The sequence below is a fragment of the Polypterus senegalus genome, chromosome 6, assembly GCF_016835505.1.
Source record: "Polypterus senegalus isolate Bchr_013 chromosome 6, ASM1683550v1, whole genome shotgun sequence".
In the NCBI taxonomy this organism is placed as follows: domain Eukaryota; kingdom Metazoa; phylum Chordata; class Cladistia; order Polypteriformes; family Polypteridae; genus Polypterus; species Polypterus senegalus.
In genome coordinates this window covers 37,815,427-37,837,472 of record NC_053159.1, presented here as the reverse complement: position 1 = coordinate 37,837,472, position 22,046 = coordinate 37,815,427, and the positions used below count along the sequence as shown (strand labels likewise).

Genomic DNA, 22,046 nt, shown 5'->3' with positions numbered 1-22,046 from the left:
GTATACCAAAGTTCCAAAAACATAATTATTCGAGATTTCTATCATTATCGGTTGTACTGATTGGAAGTTGGTACTGCACTTCTGGAAGAATGAAAGTACAGGTAGTCCCAAAGTTATGGACATCTGACATACGACTTGCAAATGTCTGGGGGATGCGACGCAGGCTCCTCAGTTGCTGCCACTCCGTCATCTCCAGCCTGGGGACACTGCAAGCGGTGGCTGGAGGGGGTGGTTTTGCTGCTCGTGCAGTGTAGTGTCCCTCGGGCGGCTCCGGCTGATGAATGTGGTGGTGGGGGCCATACCCCTTTCATTCTCAGTAGGTGGCTGGGTGCGCAGCAAGCGCTCTTGTGCAGGACGGAGGCTTGATTGGGCTGAGGGGGGCGGTTCACTGCTCTCCCACCATGCCGCCGCAGCTAATGCTCCTGACTGGACTGAAGCTGGATGGGGCTGAGGGGGCGTTTCACTGCCCACCCACCACACAGACTTGCAGTGTCCTTCGAAACAGCTGCCCCATTTGTTCTCGGTGGCCGGCTGGTGATACTGCAAGCGGTAACCCGATTGTGGCTGAATGGAGGCCATTACAGGTGAATGGGGTGGCGGTGGGCAGCATCGTTGTGTGCCTCTGGTGGCTGCCTGTTGAATGGGGGTGGTGGGCAATTCATTACCCGCCCCTGACCTCACCCTGTTTGCGCTCAGTGGGCGGACACTGCAGGCAGCATACCGTATGCAAATTGAGGTGACTGTGTGGTGGGCGGGTGGTGAACCACCCCTCGCTGCCCCCATTCATTCTCAATAGCAAGCCTGCTTGTACTGTTACGTACATAGCAGGAAGTTGTCTCTCGTCAGTACACCAGGCATGCGGACGAGGAGTGCCTTCCTGCTGTGATAGCGTGTACAGTGCTGTGCAGAAGGGCTCATCTTAACCTTTTGTCTTCACCCTTCAACAATGTCTTTGAAACACAAATCTGATGCACGTACTGGTGATACAGTAAAGAAGAGAAAAAGTATCCATCCATCCATCCATCCATCCATTTTCTAACCCGCTGAATCCGAATACAGGGTCACGGGGGTCTGCTGGAGCCAATCCCAGCCAACACAGGGCACAAGGCAGGAACCAATCCTGGGCAGGGTGCCAACCCACCGCAGGACACACACAAACACACCCACACACCAAGCACACACTAGGGACAATTTAGAATCGCCAATCCGCCTAACCTGCATGTCTTTGGATTGTGGGAGGAAACCGGAGCGCCCGGAGGAAACCCACGCAGACACGGGAGAACATGCAAACTCCACACAGGGAGGACCCGGGAAGCGAACCCGGGTCTCCTAACTGCGAGGCAGCAGCGCTACCACTGCGCAACCGTGCCGGCCCAGAAAAAGTATCACCATGGAAAATAAAGTAGAAATAATAAAAAGGTCAGAGAGGTGAAACTCCATCATTCATTGGCAGAGCACTTGGTTACAGTCGATCAACAATCAAATTTTTTTTAAAATAATGTACCTGTTCCGACTTACATACAAATTCAACTTAAGAACAAACCTACACTCCCTATCTTGAACATAACCCAGGCCTGTTATTTTGGAAGGTGCAATAATACATGAGGAAAAATGTGAGTAAAAGCTACACATGAAAATGGCTCACAGTGGTGATAATAGAGCAGTACATCATCTCATGTCGATAAGAAAAACAGCAAATGCTTTAATTCGAGGCAGGAAAATTTCACTGCGCAATTGCAGGAATTTTACTTATTATTTTAAGGAAAACAACAAAAAAAAAGTCAAAATTCACTGTGCATGCTTTGAGAGTGCAATAATATGAACAATCAGATTTGAGTTTTAATTGTTCAACATGTAGTTGAAAGTTTGTAACAGGACATAAAATTACAGAGTAATAAATCGCTTTTCAAAAACTATGTCCTACAGTCAAACAGTTTATTCTCCAGTTCCATTGAGCACATCTACAGAAATCCGTTTAAGCTTTCATCCACTTTATAGCTGGTTTATACAGTTCAGGAATGTGGGAAAAACATTGCTGGCACCCACTCTTTTCGTATAGAACTGTTCATACTGGCAGTGCTAACAACAGTTGTAGCAAGTAATAATCAAACAGACGAAGTGGCCATTTGGCTTGTCTACACTGGTGTTGAAATGAGCTGTTCCACTTGTTAATACCAAAACAAAATGTATTTAGTGCTTCAAGGCACAAGCACTGCGATTCTACCAGTTAGTAGTAAGGGCAAAACTGTATACTTCATGCTAAATATGAATTTGCAAATGTTAAATGTGTGACATTGGTTGGTTTTTGAAGCTAAACTAATGTTCAAGAGTTCAAAATCAACAGATTGATATAAAACTAGTAAGTGATTTCACACAGAAAAACAAAGTTATAGAAGAAATATAAAATACTGAGGATAATACAGATACAAATATAGAGGAAAAAAGGTAGGGACAAATTTGGACCATTAAAGCACCATGTGTCTGTGACACACAAAAACTGAATAAGTTTTACTCATTTATTAAATATTCCTCTGTAGAATTTTTCTTCAACTAGCTAATGATGTAAATATAAATCAAATGTTACAAACATAAGAGTGATTCTCTGACAAACCATATTTTAAAAAAATGTTAAAAAACCAGCTTTAAGTAGTTTAAATAACTTGGAAGTCACTAGTTCAACAGAATAACAATAAAAATGTTGACATTTTTACTTTTAGTAAAGATTTTAAGCACTAATTTTCAGATACTGCGGAGACAACATCAGAGAATAAATTTGGAATATGTACATAAGATAAATCAAGCAGTCCATAACTGTATCATCCTTTATAAGCCCTATGTGGAAATCTCCCCAAAGATTATGAAATTTCTCCCCATTTCTTGTTATAGTGAGGGAATCCCCATGTGTATCACACATTAAAAACTTCAAGCCCTGCATTGTATTTTGATATTTATGAATTCCAATAGTTTACTTAAAAGACAGTTGATGGATGACTACTTGATGCATATATGACTACTTTATAGTTGCTGGCAGTATTAGCATTTATATATTTTATATTCTCTTACAGAAAACAGGCATCCTGTTAAACAGGATTTCTGTCATAGTATCAAATAGGTACAGAGTGTCATGAAATTTCACTGGTATTGGTATCAAATACAGAACCTCTGGTATTGTAACATGCCTAGTTATAATGTGGTTGCCCTCAATCACACCGGGGAACACTACCACCCTAGCTGTCTTATTATTATTTTACTCTTGTGTCTGAAGTGTTGTTCTTGTCTATCAATATCCTTAGATTCTTTTCTACAAACTACATGTCCTTCACAACACACATTCCAGAGGTTTCATTTGAGATGGGTACAACACACTCTGCCCTAACTTGAGCCTAGGAAAAACCAAAACGTTTACAGCCTGATCTCTAGTAGATAAATAATGGATGGATTTAAACTGTACAGTCTTTTGATAACAAATGCAAAAACCAAGAAGATTAACCTTTTTTGCAGCACTTTAAAAGACTTGCTTACCTACTGACTGGCCTGCAGTATAGGAGTCTGTTCTGTTGCGAGAGCGCTTGGTCCCTTTGGTGTTTGCTGGAAGTACATTAGAAGTGTTGTGTTTAGCGCCAAATGAAACAAATAATGCACATGAAAAAGCTCCATAATTTAAAGCGCTGCGAGTGGTATGTTGCCAGGAGCAAACCAGGAATTATACTGGCATAATTGAGCCAGAAATGTTTCATTGTAATGGAAGAAGGGGAGAGGCTGTTAAATGCCACAGCTTTACTTTGTGCTATTAACAAACCCCAGCCCAAGCCTTACTGTCCATCAGTCTCCAGTTCAGCAATGGATCATAGACAAATGCTTCTAGCACTGCCATCACACTGTCTCGATGCTCACGCAGAACCTCCATCACTGTGTGGCATGTGATCCTGTAATTACCATCCAGACCAGTGACCTGGATTAAAATGAGAATATGGTGAAAAAAGCTTCAGATGACAAACAGCAAATAAGAATGGAGGAAATGATTCTTGATTTGCAAGCTACAGCTAAATATCATGAAATGGGCGCCCCACTCCTCCCCACACTGGGTGAATGTCCCAGTACTCCTTACCTCCATTGCATTTGTCAACATCCTTGTCAACCTGAAGGGGATCTTTTCTGGAAACTTTTCCCTTGTCATCGCCACCTGGCACCAAAAGAAAGAGCACAGAGAAAACTGAACTAATTGAGGGAAGACAACAAAAGTGGTGCTGGAAAGAGAGAAAGAGGGAATGAGGGAGTCTAATAAACAGATGACAAATGAGTACCTCAAAACAGTCTCCAAAGTCAATGTGCAAAATCTTGCCACTCAGCCTGTCTAGCATCAAGTTGGATGGATGCCTGCAAATGACAGTGAATAATGAAGTGTGTGAGATAGTTATTTTCTATCCAGGAACACACAGAAAATGTAGGAGGCATAATAAATCTGTGTATCTTACCGGTCACCGAGACCCAGAATATAACCAACCATGGACATAACAGCAAGAGACCGGGTGTAATTAGTACGTCGGTCAAACCAAACCTAAGCAAGAGACAAGAAGCATGCTGCTGCAATCAGACATATCTTCCAGTGCAGTGTACACTAGGTGGCACTATAACCTTATGTAAAATAAAATTCCACTTTAAAAATCAATGCAACAGACTGACTGCAATTACATGTGTTTTAATAACCCATTCACAGAAACCTAGTTTCTAAAATTTAATGTTAACCCTTATTTGGGTTAGAGAAACCAGATTAACACACATATTTCTCATTAAATAACCCCATTATTTGGCCATGTAAACACTTTACCAACCCGGTTGTCTGTGCATGTCTGTTACACTCTGTTTGCCTGCGCATGTGTCAACTTCGCACAATCATTAAGCAACCACAGGCAAAAGTGTGCATAAGATAAATTTACTGAGACATCACATTATTCCTCCTGTTGCTTGAAATAATCTGTTTCAGTATTTCAGAAATCATTACATTTATGCTGATGAGCTGATCGTAGAGTTCTAACTCAGTAGCACAATCTCTGGAGCAGTAGGGTAAACTGTTAAAAGTGATGTGCATTACACAATTCTATTACTTTTTAAAGTACAGAGTAACCTAATGCAAAACTTATTTCACTTAAGTTCTTAATTTCCCTTTTCGGACAAATAAAGCATGCATGTATGCAAGTATGTATGTTATTACTATCCCAGAAGCACTGGGTGTAAGGCAAGAAGCACATGTACCAGTATGCTGGTGCTTCACTCCAACCCAGAACCAAGCAGAAAAGAGTATGCTACGTGCAATCCAGTAACAGAAACATTTTATTAAAGTGTCCGTTTAGTTTGTTTAATCCAGCTATTTTCTGTAGATGTGTTGAAACAATGTGACCTAGTGACGCAGCGGCCATTGTTCATACCATGAAATCATTGATTACTCAGGTCAAGGATGTAAAACGGAGATAGACTGCATTTACTTCACAGTCCATGAACGACTAAATGTATTTATAAAACACAAGAAGATTATTACAGGATTCATGCTCGTTTTCAGATTCATGGTGGCTGATGATGATGCAGTTTAATAACATCAGAGAGTTTTGCAAAGGAGAACTCCAGAAGTGTACTTGCGCATGTAAGCAGAAATTTTTAAAAAAACAGCCTTCTGTGCTAACCGGGTTACTCACCTTATCCTGGTTTTGTGTCTGCATATAAACAAACTCACTAATACAACTAACTGACTCTTTACTTCACTTCTACAACAGGAAACAGAAGACAACCAAAATTCTCTGACCCCCACTATCAATGTGAGTAACAAATAGCACCATATATTTATATGCTACAGTTACTCAGGCCACGAGCTGCCACTGTCAATGCAGATTTTCTATCAGACAAGTTTATTAAACTAAAGATAAATCACTGCTGCTAAATGAAGCAGACAAGACAGCTTGTCTCTTCCTTCTGTCTTTTATGTATACTAGCAATAATGTCAATCTCTTTTATTCATTCAAAGTGAAGCTTTTTGCTTTGCATCTTTTTTTTTTCTCAATAAGATTCTGACCTCTCCCATTTTCTGCTCTTGACCACAAGCCAAACACCCCAAACAGCTTAGAAAGACTATAATCAACTTCTGTACTAACTGTTGGAACTTATTTTGAATCTTTAGAAAGACATTAGAAAAAATGGGAACCAAGAGGTCCTAATCCACATACTAATGTGTTGATTTTTCAGGAAAGTAAAATACACAACGGAAGAATTTTTTGATTTAACAGAGAAAAAGCAGGATTAAGTCATCTAAAAAAATAGCATGCTCCACTAGCATCAAGAATTAACTTCTAATAAAGAAACTGGTTCTATTAAAAACCTGCAGTCACAGAGGCATGATACAGTCAGTGTTGCCAACCTCGGTGCTACAGCAATAGCTCCCTGTTTGGTGCCCCCTCTTGCAAAGAAACTAAGAAATCATAACAAAGCAGCCACTGTTCCTCACACCTCCGAGCTTGGGCTCTTAAGCCACAGAAGTTTGGCAAGGTCATCTCCAGCCGTGTTGTTGACAGCATGCTCAAACACCTCCACCTTCTGCATGAGTGTTAAATGATCGTAATCTGGCGCCATCTGAAATAAAAACATATCAAAACACTGAGAGTGATGTGTCGTCTATTTGGTTGACCAACAGCAAAGAGACTCGATCTTTAATAGTCCCTTGTCAGCAAGGGCAGCAGAGTGAAGAGTGGGATTTCTCATTAGGAGCAGAAGAATGAAGGGTGGGAATTCTCATAAGGGGCAGGTGGAGAAAAATGGTGGGGCCTATTATGCAAACATACAGAACCACTGGAAAGATCCAAGAAGTGGTTCTCACCACTTTTCAAAAAAGATGGCCTCATCTAATTATTGGATGTCAAGGAGCAGAGATCAATACATGCAGGCAATGGATCTCTATTGAGATCAAAATAGGAAGGAATCCCTGGGAAGCTGGCAGGTTTAGAGGCCCAGGGGTTTTCAAGTATTTTGCATTTCATGGGCAAAAGACTGGATGGTTTACAACAGAGACTGCTGTAGTAGGAACTAAGACTCACATTTTGGAAAGAGAGGCAGGGATGGGATGGACAATAAACTGAACTTGGAATATGCATTCTGGGCAACAAAGCCAGCTTACCCTCAGCATGATGCGATGCTCAATGTTCAAGAGGATCTTCTTTTTTTCCCGATAATCTCTAATGAGTGCATGGAGAGTGTCACAGTGGGGGACCCAACCAATCAAACCAGAATTTGTAGACAGTGGAATCACTGCATATCTTTGAATGCTGAAACAGATAAACAGAAATATTCCAGTATGTATAGCAGTGGCATGACATAATTTAATGAAACAATGCCAAGGAGAACAAATGCATGTTGCTTGTAGATCACACCTTACTAATTATTTCTTTATTACATAAATACAGGGTTGTGATACCAGAGTCATAGTCATGGAGTTGACTACTCTGACTCCAACACTTGAGTCTCATGTTTTTTAGTAAGCACAACTAGAACACCAGTTTGACCTCTGTCAGATATTTTAGCAGCTAACGACTGCAAATGTAATTTGGTTTAAATTTAACAGATACAATGTGATTTAAACTAAACAGCAAAAAGTAGACATGCAAATAAATTTCAGTGCAGCTCCAGGGTACATGTACAGAATGTTATAGGCACATTTGAGCTGTGCCCTGGACTCTTTTTTTGGTTTTTTTTGTAATCCCACTGGTATGCATTTTTGACAATAATACACATTTTTATTTGCTATAAAAGCCTCTTCGGCTTCAGACACCAAGTTATACTTTTGTTTTCTTAGGAATAATTATGGAAATTTCCCAAGCAGTAAGACCACGTTCATGGTCAAATAAACAAAAATAAAAGATATATCACAGTGTCCATCATATGGTAACATATACAACTGAGAGCTACTGAGAATTATATGAGAAAAAAAAGAAAAATGTGTCTGGTTATACTTTGTTGGGAATTGCATTTAGAAGCATTATTTATATGCAGATATCAAATCTGCCATATTTTGCAGCCACATCAACAAACTACAGTATTTCAGAAGCTGTAGACAGCTTTTTACAGCTACAGAATTATAGGGATGAATGTCTTCACACACAAGTTCAACCCAAGTCTCACTTTTTTCCTTGCATAATGACAGAAAAGAGCATATCTTGCTTTCCTCTGAAGCATAATTAGGTGGTCCAAGAACATTAAGTACCACAGCTCAGAGAGTTCAGCTCCTTTTCTTCTGAATCTAAAACAAGCTGAAGACTGCTAGAAGTGTACTTTTTATTGCAAGATACTGGCTGGTTTTTGATTGTTTTTAGCACATCTGTCTGTTCCATTTTCTCAACAGGCTTTGAATATCTTGGCTTGGAAGCTACATAATAAAAACAGCATTATGACCATTTTTAATATGTAAACAAGACATTATTTTTATGTTTTTTTTTTAATATTCAAAGTAGTAACATTTTATTAGAGTTATGCTGAACACTAGCAAGGGTACCCAGAGTTGTCTGGTGTGGGAGAACCAAGTGCATTTCATAATGAAACATAGGATAAGGTGTGCCCCTGAATAAACAGGAATCTGTGCAAAATCTGGTGGAAAAAGGTTAAATGGTGTGGACTTGCACACTGGACAAACAAGTGCTGTTCAGGGTAAGGACAAAACAAATTTTGCAACAAAACATAGCCTATGGTCTTCCCTTGTACAAATGGGGAACCTGTGGAAAATGTTGCTGGGATAAGGGCAAAGGTATGGATTTGCATACTGGACAAAAACACAAAAGAATATTCACTATCACCTTCAAATATTAAATTATAGGCAAATTATCATCCTGAATCTTTTAGTGCTGATGCTAAATTTTACTCACATGAGCATGAAAACGTCCTTTAACCATTCCATTCACCTTATACTATATTAGTGTTTCTCAACTTTTTTTTCATGGAGCGACCCATTTCTTCCCATGCAATTTTTTTTGTGACCTACTAAGGGGAGCTGGGGTCCCCCTAGGTGAATCTGATGTGATTGTCAGCGCTAGAGAGAGGTCCCCCATTGCGAATTAAGTGCAATTGTTGGAATACGTCCCACCTCATTCCATCAGCTGCAGCCCACAGAACAAAAGGTGATTTGAGACCCATCATTTGAGAACTGCTGCTGTATGACATGAGGATGTGCATCACAATTTAAAATACTATCAATTAACAGTTATCCAACAATAAGAACAATAATGGCTTCTATAAACATGATATATACACTACATTCATAAAGCATTTAGACCCATTTAATTTTTCTCACATTTTGTAATGTTGTGGCCTTATGCTAAAATAATTTAAATGTATTTTTTCCCTCATCAAGCAACCCTTAATGACAAGCCAAAAGCAGGATTTCAGAAATTTCTGTAAATGTATTCAAAATAAACTAAACTAAAAACACTGACACAAGCATTCAGACTCTTTGCTATGGCACTTGAAATGTGGCTCAGGTTTCTTCACCTTGTATGGATTTCACTAGTGGTAAATTCAATTGATTGAATAGGATTAAGAAAGACACATGCCTGTCTACGAAGTGTCCCACAGTTGACAATATGCATCAGAGTGAAAACCAAGCCATGAGGCTAAAAAAATTGCTTGCAGAAGTTAGAGACAGGATTATGCTGTGGCACAGATCTGAAGAAGATTACAAAAATTCTGCAGCATTGAAGGCTCCCAAACCTACAGTGGCCTGTATAATTCTTAAACAGAAGATGTTTGAAAAAACCTTGACTGCTGCTAGAGCTGTCCTCCCAGCCAAACTAAACAATAGGGGGAGAAGTACTTGGTAACAGAGGTGACCAAGAAGTCTGGTTGAGCACTAAATTTGGGGACGGAAGAAACTTCCAGTAAGGTAACCATCACTGTAATACTCCACCAATCTGGACTTTATGTCAGAGTTGCCAGAAGGAATCCTCTCCTCAGTAAAAGATAGATGAAAGCATATTTGGAGTTTGGGAAAAAAAAGTCACCTTAACAACTCTCAGAATGTCAGAAACAAGATATTATGGTCTAATGAAAACAAGATTGAACTCTCTGCTGCAATTCAAAGAATCATGTCTGGAGGAAAATAGGCACCACTCATCATTTGTGCAATACCATTCCAATGGAAACCATTGAGGTGGCGGCATCAAGCTGTACGGCTCTTTTTCAGTGGCAGGGACTGGTAGGTTAGTCAGGTTCAAGGAAAAGACGAAAGGAGCAAAATACAGAGATATCCTTAATGAGAACCTACTCCACACCAACCTGGACCACAGGCGGCACTGAAAGTTCACCTTCTAAAAGATAATAAGCTTGAGTGGCCAGCCAGAGCCTGGTCTTGAGTCCAACCAAACATCTGTGAAGACAGCTGAAAATAGCTGCCCAATGATGGAACCTATCCAAACAGAGCTTGAGAAGATCTGCACAGTAGAACAGTAAAAAAAAAACCCAAATCCAGATACATAAATCTAGTCCCATCACATCCACAATATTGGTCACCATTGACTCCCATTCTGTCAGAAATGTTGCTATGTGTGTTCTCCATGAAAACAGATTAAATTTTTTTTCTCAGCCATCAATACTAACTACATGAGGTAACTAACATGGGAAAAAGACAAAAACATATACTTTCAATTATTACATACAAGCTTCTCATGAATTGTTGATTATTAAAAAGATACATTTTATTTAATGAATATACATTTTTGTATACAATGAAGAAAATGTGGAAAAACAAAACAAAGCAAGGACACACACTCTACATAAATGTGGAGAAAACACAGAATCATAAAAATAAAAGGATAACTGCACTGTGCAATTTCAAGTGCCACATTACATGCAATCTCTCGGAAAAAAAATGTAATGTGGAACCCATCCATTTGTTGGTATTTTCTGTTTCAGGAGGCAATTAAGCATAATTTGGTTGCCTCTAACTCTTGAAGGAACACATTAACAAGCTCTTAAAAAGTAGCGGGCATGGTTATGTAAGTGTCCACTAAATGAAATTCCACTAACTGTACACATTTGTTGCCGCAAGTATTTTTCCTGCACAAATTTTGTCATTATGCTTTATCTGTGCATCATGTGTGGCACAAACAAACTGCGATCTAAGCCTTACAACTTGCCAGCTCACCTTAAATTCTTGCGCAGGGATGCTGGATCATTTGCTAACAATGTGTTGACCAGTCCAAACAACTGCATAACCCTCTCATCCTGCCGCAGATCTTCATGGCCCTTAAGCAGGAACATGAATTCATGGCCATTGCTGCCTACAATTACAAGATAACAATGATCATGATGTGAGAGAAAAGCTTCTTACACACCAGGAACTAGTTCACATTATCCAGTGATCTCAGTCTTCTATATGGAAATGACAAAGATGACTTTTTCAGTTAACCAAAGAAGCACCCTGCACAGGGGCGGTAGTAGGGTGCAGCAGAAATTACAAATCTAAGGGATTCCTTACCCATGATAGTTAACTTTCTGGGCCTTTGCTTAGATGTAATGACCTGCAGGGATGGTGCTATTGATTGGATGCGAATAATTGGTTGATTGGGATCATATGTTCCTGGCACAGCTAGTTCCAAGTCACGACACATGAGAAGTTTGGGGGACACATATTGCAGCTCCAGTGAGGTAAGCTGAAAAACAAAGCCACAGTGGAAAATCTAAATGGAGGTATTTCTTTAATGTCAAAGACCCCCTTGCCCTTGAATACATTTACACAGAGATGCACTTTCTCAGGTCCTTGCATAAGCATAAAGACAGTGTTGCTTGTTTCTATAAAGCGTATTAACATTCAAAACTGCACGTATATTTTTCACGTTGGACAGTACTCACTTGTGGTAGCTGCTTGGAGATGCGCCGGAATACATGGTAGTAGAGATCCCAAGCTTGCGTCAGATCCTTGACATTGCCTGATCTCATGTACTTTCTGCACCACTCCTGTGCCTCCATCAGGTCTCGTCCATATGCCTAGAAGACAGGGACACACCATGAATTATACACGAAAGCAGTAGTAAACATCTCATGAGGGAGATTTCTATAGAAAGAAAGAAACCTGATTGAAGGAAGTTTCCTTGAGTGTCTGAGGGCCCCTTTCCATCATTGCATGAAGTGGCTCCAGAACAGCGAACATGCCCTTGACGTTCCTTTCTCCAAAGTAAAGGCGTGATGCCTCTTCCAGCCCCTCGTGCCACATCTCATGCCACAATATAGCCACACGAATCAATTCTTCACTCACCTGCAAGAAAACAGCGGTCAGCTGTGGACAACATAGAGCACTAGTGTGCACCTATGTCCACGCTGCTACATACCATGATGGCTTGCTGAACAAGAGTGTTACAATGTTCACACATGTTCTTGAGAATTTTGTTGGCAGCATTGTGCCGTGCAGTGGTGGTTGATTTGGAGGCAACAGTTAGAGGGTAGATGAGGGCCTGTGGAAGCAAAAATAGACTGATGAAATAAGAAGTAGTCAAATACTTTTTTCAAGAAGTTTCCTCCCAGCAACACTCTTTACCTGGGGGTGGTACCGGCCAATATCCGTCAGAAGTTGATGAATGAGCCGTCCGACCAAAGGTCGGGGAGTGTCAATACGCGCAATTAGCTGAGGAATGACCTGTAGAAACAGGTAACATCACCAGTAAGAGAATATAAGGCAATGCTCCAGAATGTTTTTGAGACTGCCCTCAATTAGAAATTGCACATGCCTACTTTAAAAGCCAAGGAAGGAAAGAGAGTTCCTCAACACTAACTGGGGACAACAGAGGAGAATCAATCAATCAATCAACATTTATTTATATAGCACATATTCATACAAAAAAAATGTAGCTCAAAGTGCTTTACAAAATGAATAGAAAAATAGAAGACACAATAAAAAATAAACATAAGTCAACATTAATTAACATAGAATAAGAGTAAGGTCCGATGGCCAGGGTGGACAGAAAAACAAAAAACTCCAAAGGCTGGAGAAAAAAATAAAATCTGTAGGGGTTCCAGACCAAGAGACCACCCAGTCCCCTCTGGGAAGCCATACCTGTAGCCATGTGTCAATCTGAATAGTCTTTATTCCCTCCACCAGGGCCTCATTCACTTCAGGCCAATGTCCATAATCAAACCACAGAGTCAAGACTCTATGGGAGAAGGAGATAAAAGGTTAAAAAAAAAAAAATCAAGAGGTGATTTCAAGATATCAATCAATGATTTAAGTCAAAATATAGTTCTAAAGAAATCTCCCTTTTATAGATTTGTCAAATCATGCAAAATGACAACGGTGTAGCACTCTCAAATAAAATAAAAATGATCACCTGTGCAGCGAACTTTACAGAAGTGAGACCACAGCTGGTAATCAAGGTCAAAGAACACCAAGTCTTACCTTAGTGTATCCTGAAGGTTGTTTCCACGCGACAAAGCAATAGACCGAAAAAAGCCTTGAACAGCTGGGACGGTGTAGAGCAGCAGTGTTTTAGAGAGGTCCTGGGAGTGAAAGAGACAGCACATGAATACATCCACACAAGAGGAAGCAGTAATTAACACTCAGATTGATGAACTCACCTCATTGACCTTCTTCTGTATGGGTGAAGGAACAGGGCTGTTCTCATTGCTGTCAGCTTCGCTTTCACTATTGCTTGCCTCACTATTGGCACTGGCCCCACTGGCATGGCGCAACTTCTTCTCATCTCTCCCCTGGTTCTGGTGCTTGTAGTGTAGGACAGCCTCAAAATTCATCACAGCCCATGCATGCCAAGCCTGTAGGAGCAAGGACAAATACTGACGCTCTTCTACTTTACCTGCTAAAATTAGATTCATATAAATGACAGCAACAGAGTCAGGTATGCAATCAGGCAAACAAGGAGTCATCTTGCTTCATGTGAAGTATACTCACACAGGCAAAAGTATGCTAGGCCCAGTGTATTGTTTTGTTAAATGAAGATTACACATACCGGGAAACTCTGGCATATGGCACTTACCTTGTACCAATCACGGTCATGTTCTGTAGAGTGGTTGTAGTACTGCAAAACTTTGGGGATTGTGCTTTCATTGATGCCCTGCAAGCTGAGCTGCCACTCTCCAAGTTTCAAAAAGCACCTGAGCGGACAAACAACACTCTGTGAATGAGAACCAGCTGGCACTCTACTGCAAAAACACTGAATTGGGATGGTATTTCATTTACCTAGCCATAAGCTTGTGCAGCTCCAGTTTGTGTTGCTGGTCCTCAGCAGCAATGGCATGCTGTGCCTGCTGCTGCATGGTTTGAACAAAATGCTGCATGTGCTGAAATGCATCAATCTGCATTGAGATGGAGAACAAAAGAGGTTGGTGACAGTTGACAAACAAGGTTTCTACTGCCTGCTGTGTTACCTGACTGAGAAAATTTCTTATCTAGTTTTAGATGCAACATTGAAGAATGCAACAAGTAACACAACTGCACAAAAATAATACTCATATTAAGCACTATTGTTAGAAGGCATTAAAACTATATTTATAGGCATACAAAGCTATGTTTAGTTTCTTATCCATTTTCTGTGTGTCACTGCCCAAATATACCTTAATATCTTTTTAGATTTTATTTGAAGTGGCTGATACTAACATCTACTCCATTAAGCCTCCAGAAGGAGCTGGATCATTTGATAATGAGTCAGTAATTCCAACACAAATATTAAGAAAACTCTCATCAGTGGTCACACACAGTTAGGCAGACCTTTTCTATAATTTATTTTTCTTTGCCTACCTTGCGGGCACTTTTCCACATATACTTCATGTAGGCATAGGTAACATGTGGATGCACAGTGGGCAAAGGGTGATCCAGCTGCTTAGATGGGTCAACTCCCAGTAATAGCACAAGGGTCTTATGTGCCAGGGCCTGCAAATAATATAAAGCTTGATGATGCTTTAACAATGACGGATTTAAGATGGTTAACAGGGAAGCAATGGCATTTACATACCAGGCGACCACTCTTCCCACACAAACTAGCATATTTGAGCCATGTTCTCATGTCCTCATGAGGGTTGATGACCAAAGAGCGCACCATTAATATCCTTTGCCAGTCCTCGACAATTCTTTGACAGCCCTATATTTAGAAAAGTGGCATCTTATATACTGAAGAGACAGGATTACAGCAACACTACAATAAGCCATTCTGCTACATGTACCTGTAACCTCTCCCACCAAGTCTCTCTGATAATCTCTCTGCGCTCAGGAACCAGTTTGTATTGGATTACCTCTTCCAGCTCTGAAAGCATCTGACAAGATACCATGGCCTGAAAGCAAGTGGGGGCAAATTTAAGCTTATTTAAACAGTCTTCCTTTGGATGTTCCGTCTTTCATATATATATATATATATATATATATATATATATATATATATATATATATATATATATATATATATATATGTATGTATGTATGTATGTAATTATACTAACCCCATATGCCCGACTATAACTCTCTCCAGCCATGGCAGTCAGCTCAGCATCAAGTAGGTCCCGGGCTTTGTCAACGCACTGCATGATGAGGGGAAAAAATATATTAGATCATCTTTTTTTTAAACAATAAAACCATCAAGTAATTTCCTGATCAACACATTGACTAAAAAAGAGAAAAAGAAAAAGAAGCTGAAACTGAAGCTGCAGCAAACAACAGGATGGAAAAGTAATTGTATTAACTTTCACATATCAGGGCTTCTTCACATGGGATTTCTCTCAAAACATTTCAAGAACAATGACATAACCAGTTTCTCTCAGAGTCCTTATTATTCCATGTCTGCCAACTTAACAGACCAGACATGGGGTATTGGGCGGTAGCAGCACTTGACAAAAACAGTGAGTAGAAAAACTCAGGGCCCTGTACGGGACAAATAAAGCGAGCAGACAAGCTCTTGTTGAGAAAAATGTCTTTTTATTCACTTCATCATAGCACTCAGTCTGCTCATTAAAAACTATCATGGGTATGTGGGACTAGCATGACTCATTCTTAAATAAGCACATTAGGCTCTTCCCTTTCACACAACTCACATTTATGGCTTTAATGATTCATGACTGGCTGCAGAGATGCAAGAATAAAGCACTAGTGCCAATTCATTAAAAAAAAATTGTGAAGATGCAGTAGCTAGTTGCCTATCTGAAATGTGCATCAGATCAAGTAAATTATGAATGAACTCTTCAGACAGCTACTAATAACAACCCATAAGTGTAATTTGAGAAGTTAAAAAAGCTTTATTACATGGATTTAGACAAATTGAAGTTCAAGGAATTTTACTTTACACATCTGGCAATGCTGCTTGCACCAGGTAAGCATATGTGTTCAGTTTTTAAACAAAGTAAGGGTGTTAAATTGTCTAGTAGTTCGTCAGCCAAAATAAAAGAGTTACATACTTCAACCTGATTTTTAAACATGAATGTGCAACTAGGGTACACATTTACTGCCAGTGAAAGATATACTGCATGAATCTACAAATGGACTGAAATATTAGGATAAAAATTTGTTTCTGCAAGAGTATAATTTTTGTTATGTGAGCACCTACCAAATAATAATAATTCTTTGCATTTATATAGCGCTTTTCTCACTACAGTAATACCTGCGCTTCGACTTTCGCGGCTTCACTCTATTGCGGATTTTATATGTAAGCATATCTAAATATATAACGGATTGTTCAGTGCTTCACGGGTTCTCCAGACAATGGGTCTTTTTACTTCTGGTACATGCTTCCTCAGTTGGTTTGCCCAGTTGATTTCATACAAGGGATATTATTGGCGGATGGCTGAGAAGCTAACCAATCAGAGCATGCAGTTAAGTTCCTGTGTGCTGACTGGCTCAGCGACGGAGCTCCGAATTCAATTCCGCTGCGTTAACCAGGAGGTCTTGTCTTGCTTATTCAGCATCAACGTGTTTCGCTGTGTAAAGAGTTAACTTTTGTGCTCTTTTGTGTTTATCTTTGTGCGTAGTCAAGCCCTTTGTTATGGCTCCAAAACGATCTGCTCCTGCTTCAGGGGCTGTGCCCAAGCACCAACAGAAGATGTATCAATGAATCCACGATTCTTTTTATTTAAAAAGGAGGAAAAGAATATAAGATCTACGGCCGCAGTGTCCTTTTAACCAGGGCGCAAAACGAGTTGTAAGTGGATGTAATAAGGCAGTACTGTAGTCCGGATGGAATCTGCTTTAGGGATTTGGATTGAAGACTGCCGGAAGAAGAACAATGGCGGTGCTACACAGTCGCCTGAAGAGGCTCCTTTAGAAGAGCTGTAACGCTCTCCTTTGTTGTGCAGTAAAATTAAACTCATCGTATCATTACAGTCGTCGTGTCATTGTTGGTGAGTAACCATAATTAATTTTCTACTTACAGTACTTAGTACATGTACGTATGTTTAGTGTCACTGTACACACATTTACTGTATACAATCTTTCTTGCATTGTACGTATTTATTGCTGGTGGCCTGTCTATCATAATGTTTGTAACATATGTGATATCGGAGATGCTCGATATCTTTAAAATAATATTTAGGTTTTACTGTATATAAACAGGGGCGGCATGGTGGCGCAGTAGTAGCGCTGCTGCCTCGCAGTTAGGAGACCCGGGTTTGCTTCCCGGGTCCTCCCTGCGTGGAGTCTGCATGTTCTCCCCGTGTCTGCGTGGGTTTCCTCCCACAGTGCAAAGACATGCAGGTTAGGTGGATTGGCGATTTTAAATTGTCCCCAATGTGTGTGTGGGTGTGGCTGTGTGTGTCCTGCGGTGGGTTGGCGCCCTGCCCGGGATTGGTTCCTGCCTTGTGCCCTATGTTGGCTGGGATTGACTCCAGCAGACCCCCGTGACCCTGTGTTCGGATTCAACAGGTAGGAAAATGGATGGATGTATATAAACAGTGTGCTTACATATATAATTTAAATGAATCTTACCTAATATCTAAGAGGATACAAAGGGTTTATGCTGTATAACTGTGCGGGAAATGTTTATAATAGTGTGGGAGAGTTTATAAGGTTTAAAATATGGTTTCTACTTCGCGGATTTTCACCTTTCGCAGGGGGTTCTGGAACGCAACCCCCGCGATCAAGGAGGGATTACTGTACTCAAAGCCCTCAGCAATTGCAGGTTAAGGGCCTTGCTCAAGGGACCCAACAGAGCAGAGTCCCTTTTGGCATTTAAGGGATTCGAAACAGCAACCTTCCGATTGCCAGTGCAGATCCCTAGCCTCAGAGCCACCACTCATTCCACCTATTTTTGTTAAAAAAAAAAAAAAAACAAGGACACTAGTAAAGTAGTAATTGTGACTGTAAAATAGATGCAAGTGCATTTTTAAAATAAAAACAACATTTTTACAGGGGACTGAATCTTGTAAATTAATCAAATGACTGATGAAAACAGTTCAAATGACAAAGAATGAAATCATTAACTCTCCTCGCCCACGTTCCTTAGGGCTGCATGGGAGTGAGAGGTCTTTTTAATCCCTCAATTTGCTTTCATTACATAACTCTAAATGCTCCACGTGTTGGCAAACATTCCACTTAATTCTGTTTTGCACATCCTAAACAGCCATGCTGCCATAGCAACTTCCTTTTTTGCTTTATTCCACCCCTGAACATTGTGTTCCAAAGCAGAACAGCCCAAAATACATAAAGAAGGTGGGATGGAATAGGAACATGGACATAACTGGACAACACCACACATAAAGCGGATAAAGGAGGTATACATGTTAGGTGCTAGAATCAAAGCTCTTTGAGCTCAGTTAACCTAACCCTGAGTGAGTCGTCTACACGTTTCTCCAGATGAGCCACTGGCACTTTAAGTTTTGCAAATTAGTATTGGTAAAACTGCTGGTGTAACTTCTGTTTGTTAATTTTTTTATTTGTCTCATAGCATTTTTCTGCTAGACTGATTAGCAACATTTTGTCACAGCCAGAGCCAGCAATTTCATGGAAGTCAGAAGAGATGCAATGGGATTCTGAGGACAGCTGGTTCAAGGTACTGAGAGATAATTAGCTGTTTGAAAAGCTGTGATTAGACTAGACAAGACAGCAACACCTGCACAAACTCCTAGTGGGCTGGCCAGCTTAGGGGTGTTGGTGTCTGTCTCTTCACATGACAACAGCTAAGCTCTTTAAAACCCTTTTTAAATGTTGGTGGAGACAAAATAAAAAAAAAAAAACAAAAAACAGGTTCAGGTAATATAAGAACTCACAATGTAAGTAAACCCAAAGAAATTCCAAAGCGTTCTTACAGGCATTTTCTTTTTAACACGATTGATTTATTACAGTTTGCCCAAGTCACATTCTGTTCTGGACACTTGGTTTGTCCTTACCTTCCAATTCAGTCAGTGACCTCAGAAAATCCAAATCACCACACACTTCGGCCACTAACTACCTGTGTGTCCAGATATTTCTAGTTCCTCTTAGTTTATCCCTTTACTCCCAATTTAGTAACTGTCTTTTCTCGTAATCTCAATGTAACCACTGGCTATCACTGTGTCAAAGACACCTTTCAGATTATTTATAGTCCTTGCAAGTCTTCCTCTGAGTTTGCTACTGTCCTCTTCCACATTGAGACAGAGCTGTGCAGGAACATCTCACTACCACAAACCTAAACTTTTGTTGGCAGCACCAGTTACAAATAATGAAAGATCACACAGAGCCAGAGAATCTTGACAAGAAGCAGCATTCAATATTGGCAGGGGTTTGCTTTCTACATAGTCTATACAAAAAAAAAAATCATCTAAATGATGGTACTGTTATCAGTATGGACATATACTGTACATTCTGCCTTTTGTATAAAATGAAGTCTGGTCTTAAGTTGAGAAAGTCATTAATTGGCACTCTTTATTTGATGGAAGTTACTCCTGCCATATTAAAGGTTTAAACGAGGAAGTTCCAAGTAGAGAGAAAACAAACAAAAGTCAGCATTGGGCAAAAAGAACATCACTAGCCATATGAAGTAAAGATTATCAATTCCAGTAATTAATCTAAAATATTACTCAGTTCAAAACATTAACAACCTACAAGGACTATTTCTATGATAAGCATCCTTTTGTCAGGTTATTACTGATTCAGATCTGATCTGGCATGACCAGTTTATTACACCATTTTGGAAGTATTTTGCCAGTCAATCCACACTTCACATATGCATATTGCTTTCACATCTGTGCCAGTTTTGGTTTCATTATTCATTCTGGAAATTTGCAACATATAATCATACTTTTGTAAATAGTGTGTATATTTGGTTGCTATGGCTTAGATATGTTATATTCTAAAGTGCTTACTATTGTTTAATGCGTTTTTTAAAATTTAGTTTCTAATAGATTTTTTAATATTGTAGCATTCTGTAACTTCTTTGTAGGTAGAGCAGTGTGAAGGATCTTGTGGAAAACACAGAGACCTGAGTGTCTTCCTTAAAGTTATTTCTTCAGCTTTCTTTTATGGTGGAGTAGACATTTGTTGAAGCCCTCAAAAAGGCTGTTGCTACATGCTAACACTTCAGTCCTTACTAAAATGTCATATCCTGTTACTAAGTAGAATATGCCCATTGAGGACAGAATTTAAGAGGCATAAGGTATGAACTACCTCTGGACTAAAGACATGAATTCTGAAAATACCTGCTGAGCCAAGGAGAAGAGATCTTGGTGCAAAGCAAGCACTGCTCTGTAGAATGCTCCATCATGAGTGTCTCTTGGAATCATGCATGTATACTCCTCCATGCTATCCCAATGACCTGTTATTACAAATATCACGAGTGATTCAGAGAGTAAACATAGTTCCTTGACAACACATCCCATGACATCAACCCCAAACAGTTTCCCTACCCAATCCCCATGCGGCAGCTGCTGCCATGCGGGCCATCTTAGCTTGTGTATCCTCACTGACCAATGTCCATTCCTCACAGCACTGTTGATGCAGCTGGCCCCTGAAAAAAGATAAACATTAACTGGTGTCAGCAGATGCCAAACAACACTTGTTGCTAGTCTCACTTAAATATAAGACACAACACAGTCCCTGACCTTTAAAGTAATGAACAGCTTATACAGTCTAAAACAGTGCTACTCAAACATTTTTGGCGTCACAACCCAGTTTTTTCTCATGCAAGAATCTTTGTGACCCAGCAAATTGGTGAATTGAGGATGATTGTCAGACTGAGGTGGTGGGGGTCCCCCCTTGGTGAATCAAGCATGATCATCAGGACAATCCCCTCTTGGTGAATTGAGCACCAATGTCAGAGTGGGGTGGGGATTCAGTGCGATTGTCAGAATGGTGACTAACTACCATTATAAACAATAGCGACCTACGACCGGCAGACCATGACTTGACCAAGTGGTTGAGAAACACTAGTCTAAAGAGTACAACCTGAGACAAACTAGGATGCAAAAATCAATTTGTGTTCCACCAGTCACTTGCTGCATTTTTATGCTAAATAAGGAGGGGCTGACACTTTAAAACATTTAGTAACATTTTATAAGACTCTAGCAAACACCTAGTGGAACATGCATGACCAGCTGGCAGAACAGACTGCACAACAGAGCTGGTTAATGGACATTCATTGCTTGAAATTCCTACCATTCTCCAAGGGCCTCCAGACAGCGCATGCGCCCCAGCATCAGTTCTGGATCCTCTTTATTCATGTCAATCTTTTTGTCATATGCTACCAGGGCATCTTCCCATTCATGAAGCTTCTCATACCAGGTGGCTTGAATCTCCTAAAGGAAATGTACACAAAAGTCATATCCTAAAATAAAGTAATGCTAGACAGATGATTGCTTTGAGATAAGGCTCAAGTCTTGTTGTATTTATTCAATTTACCTTTACATTATACTACTAGCAAAATACCCATGCTTCGCAGCGGCAAAGTACTGTCTTAAAATTTTTATTAAGAAGAAAATTATTTAAACTGAGGGAAAATATACCAATAATTATTTGTTAAGGATCTCTCTGTATACCACATTGTCAGTTCGGCCCTCCGGTTGTAATATGACCAAGCTGTGCACTGAGCTTACTCTTGAGCATGAAACGTACAGTTGGCCATGTG

At 40.0% G+C, this 22,046-nt stretch overlaps 1 protein-coding gene across 1 annotated transcript in view; it reads right to left on the bottom strand.

Annotated features, from left to right (window-relative positions):
* mtor (mechanistic target of rapamycin kinase) overlaps nt 1-22,046 on the bottom strand; it is a 108,252-nt gene that overhangs the window by 2,233 nt on the left and 83,973 nt on the right. The window contains exons 30-54 of the mRNA XM_039755852.1: nt 21,578-21,717; nt 20,830-20,930; nt 20,623-20,738; nt 15,466-15,543; nt 15,193-15,300; nt 14,985-15,110; nt 14,771-14,902; nt 14,213-14,328; nt 14,010-14,127; nt 13,594-13,788; nt 13,415-13,515; nt 13,076-13,172; nt 12,560-12,658; nt 12,354-12,476; nt 12,098-12,280; nt 11,878-12,012; nt 11,504-11,678; nt 11,171-11,306; nt 7,160-7,307; nt 6,496-6,618; nt 4,476-4,558; nt 4,305-4,377; nt 4,109-4,183; nt 3,817-3,952; nt 3,523-3,588 (exon numbers count right to left, since the gene is read on the bottom strand). Coding sequence (XP_039611786.1) covers nt 3,523-3,588; nt 3,817-3,952; nt 4,109-4,183; nt 4,305-4,377; nt 4,476-4,558; nt 6,496-6,618; nt 7,160-7,307; nt 11,171-11,306; nt 11,504-11,678; nt 11,878-12,012; nt 12,098-12,280; nt 12,354-12,476; nt 12,560-12,658; nt 13,076-13,172; nt 13,415-13,515; nt 13,594-13,788; nt 14,010-14,127; nt 14,213-14,328; nt 14,771-14,902; nt 14,985-15,110; nt 15,193-15,300; nt 15,466-15,543; nt 20,623-20,738; nt 20,830-20,930; nt 21,578-21,717 — 2,983 coding nt within the window. The remainder of the gene's footprint in view (nt 1-3,522; nt 3,589-3,816; nt 3,953-4,108; nt 4,184-4,304; nt 4,378-4,475; nt 4,559-6,495; nt 6,619-7,159; nt 7,308-11,170; nt 11,307-11,503; nt 11,679-11,877; nt 12,013-12,097; nt 12,281-12,353; nt 12,477-12,559; nt 12,659-13,075; nt 13,173-13,414; nt 13,516-13,593; nt 13,789-14,009; nt 14,128-14,212; nt 14,329-14,770; nt 14,903-14,984; nt 15,111-15,192; nt 15,301-15,465; nt 15,544-20,622; nt 20,739-20,829; nt 20,931-21,577; nt 21,718-22,046) is intronic.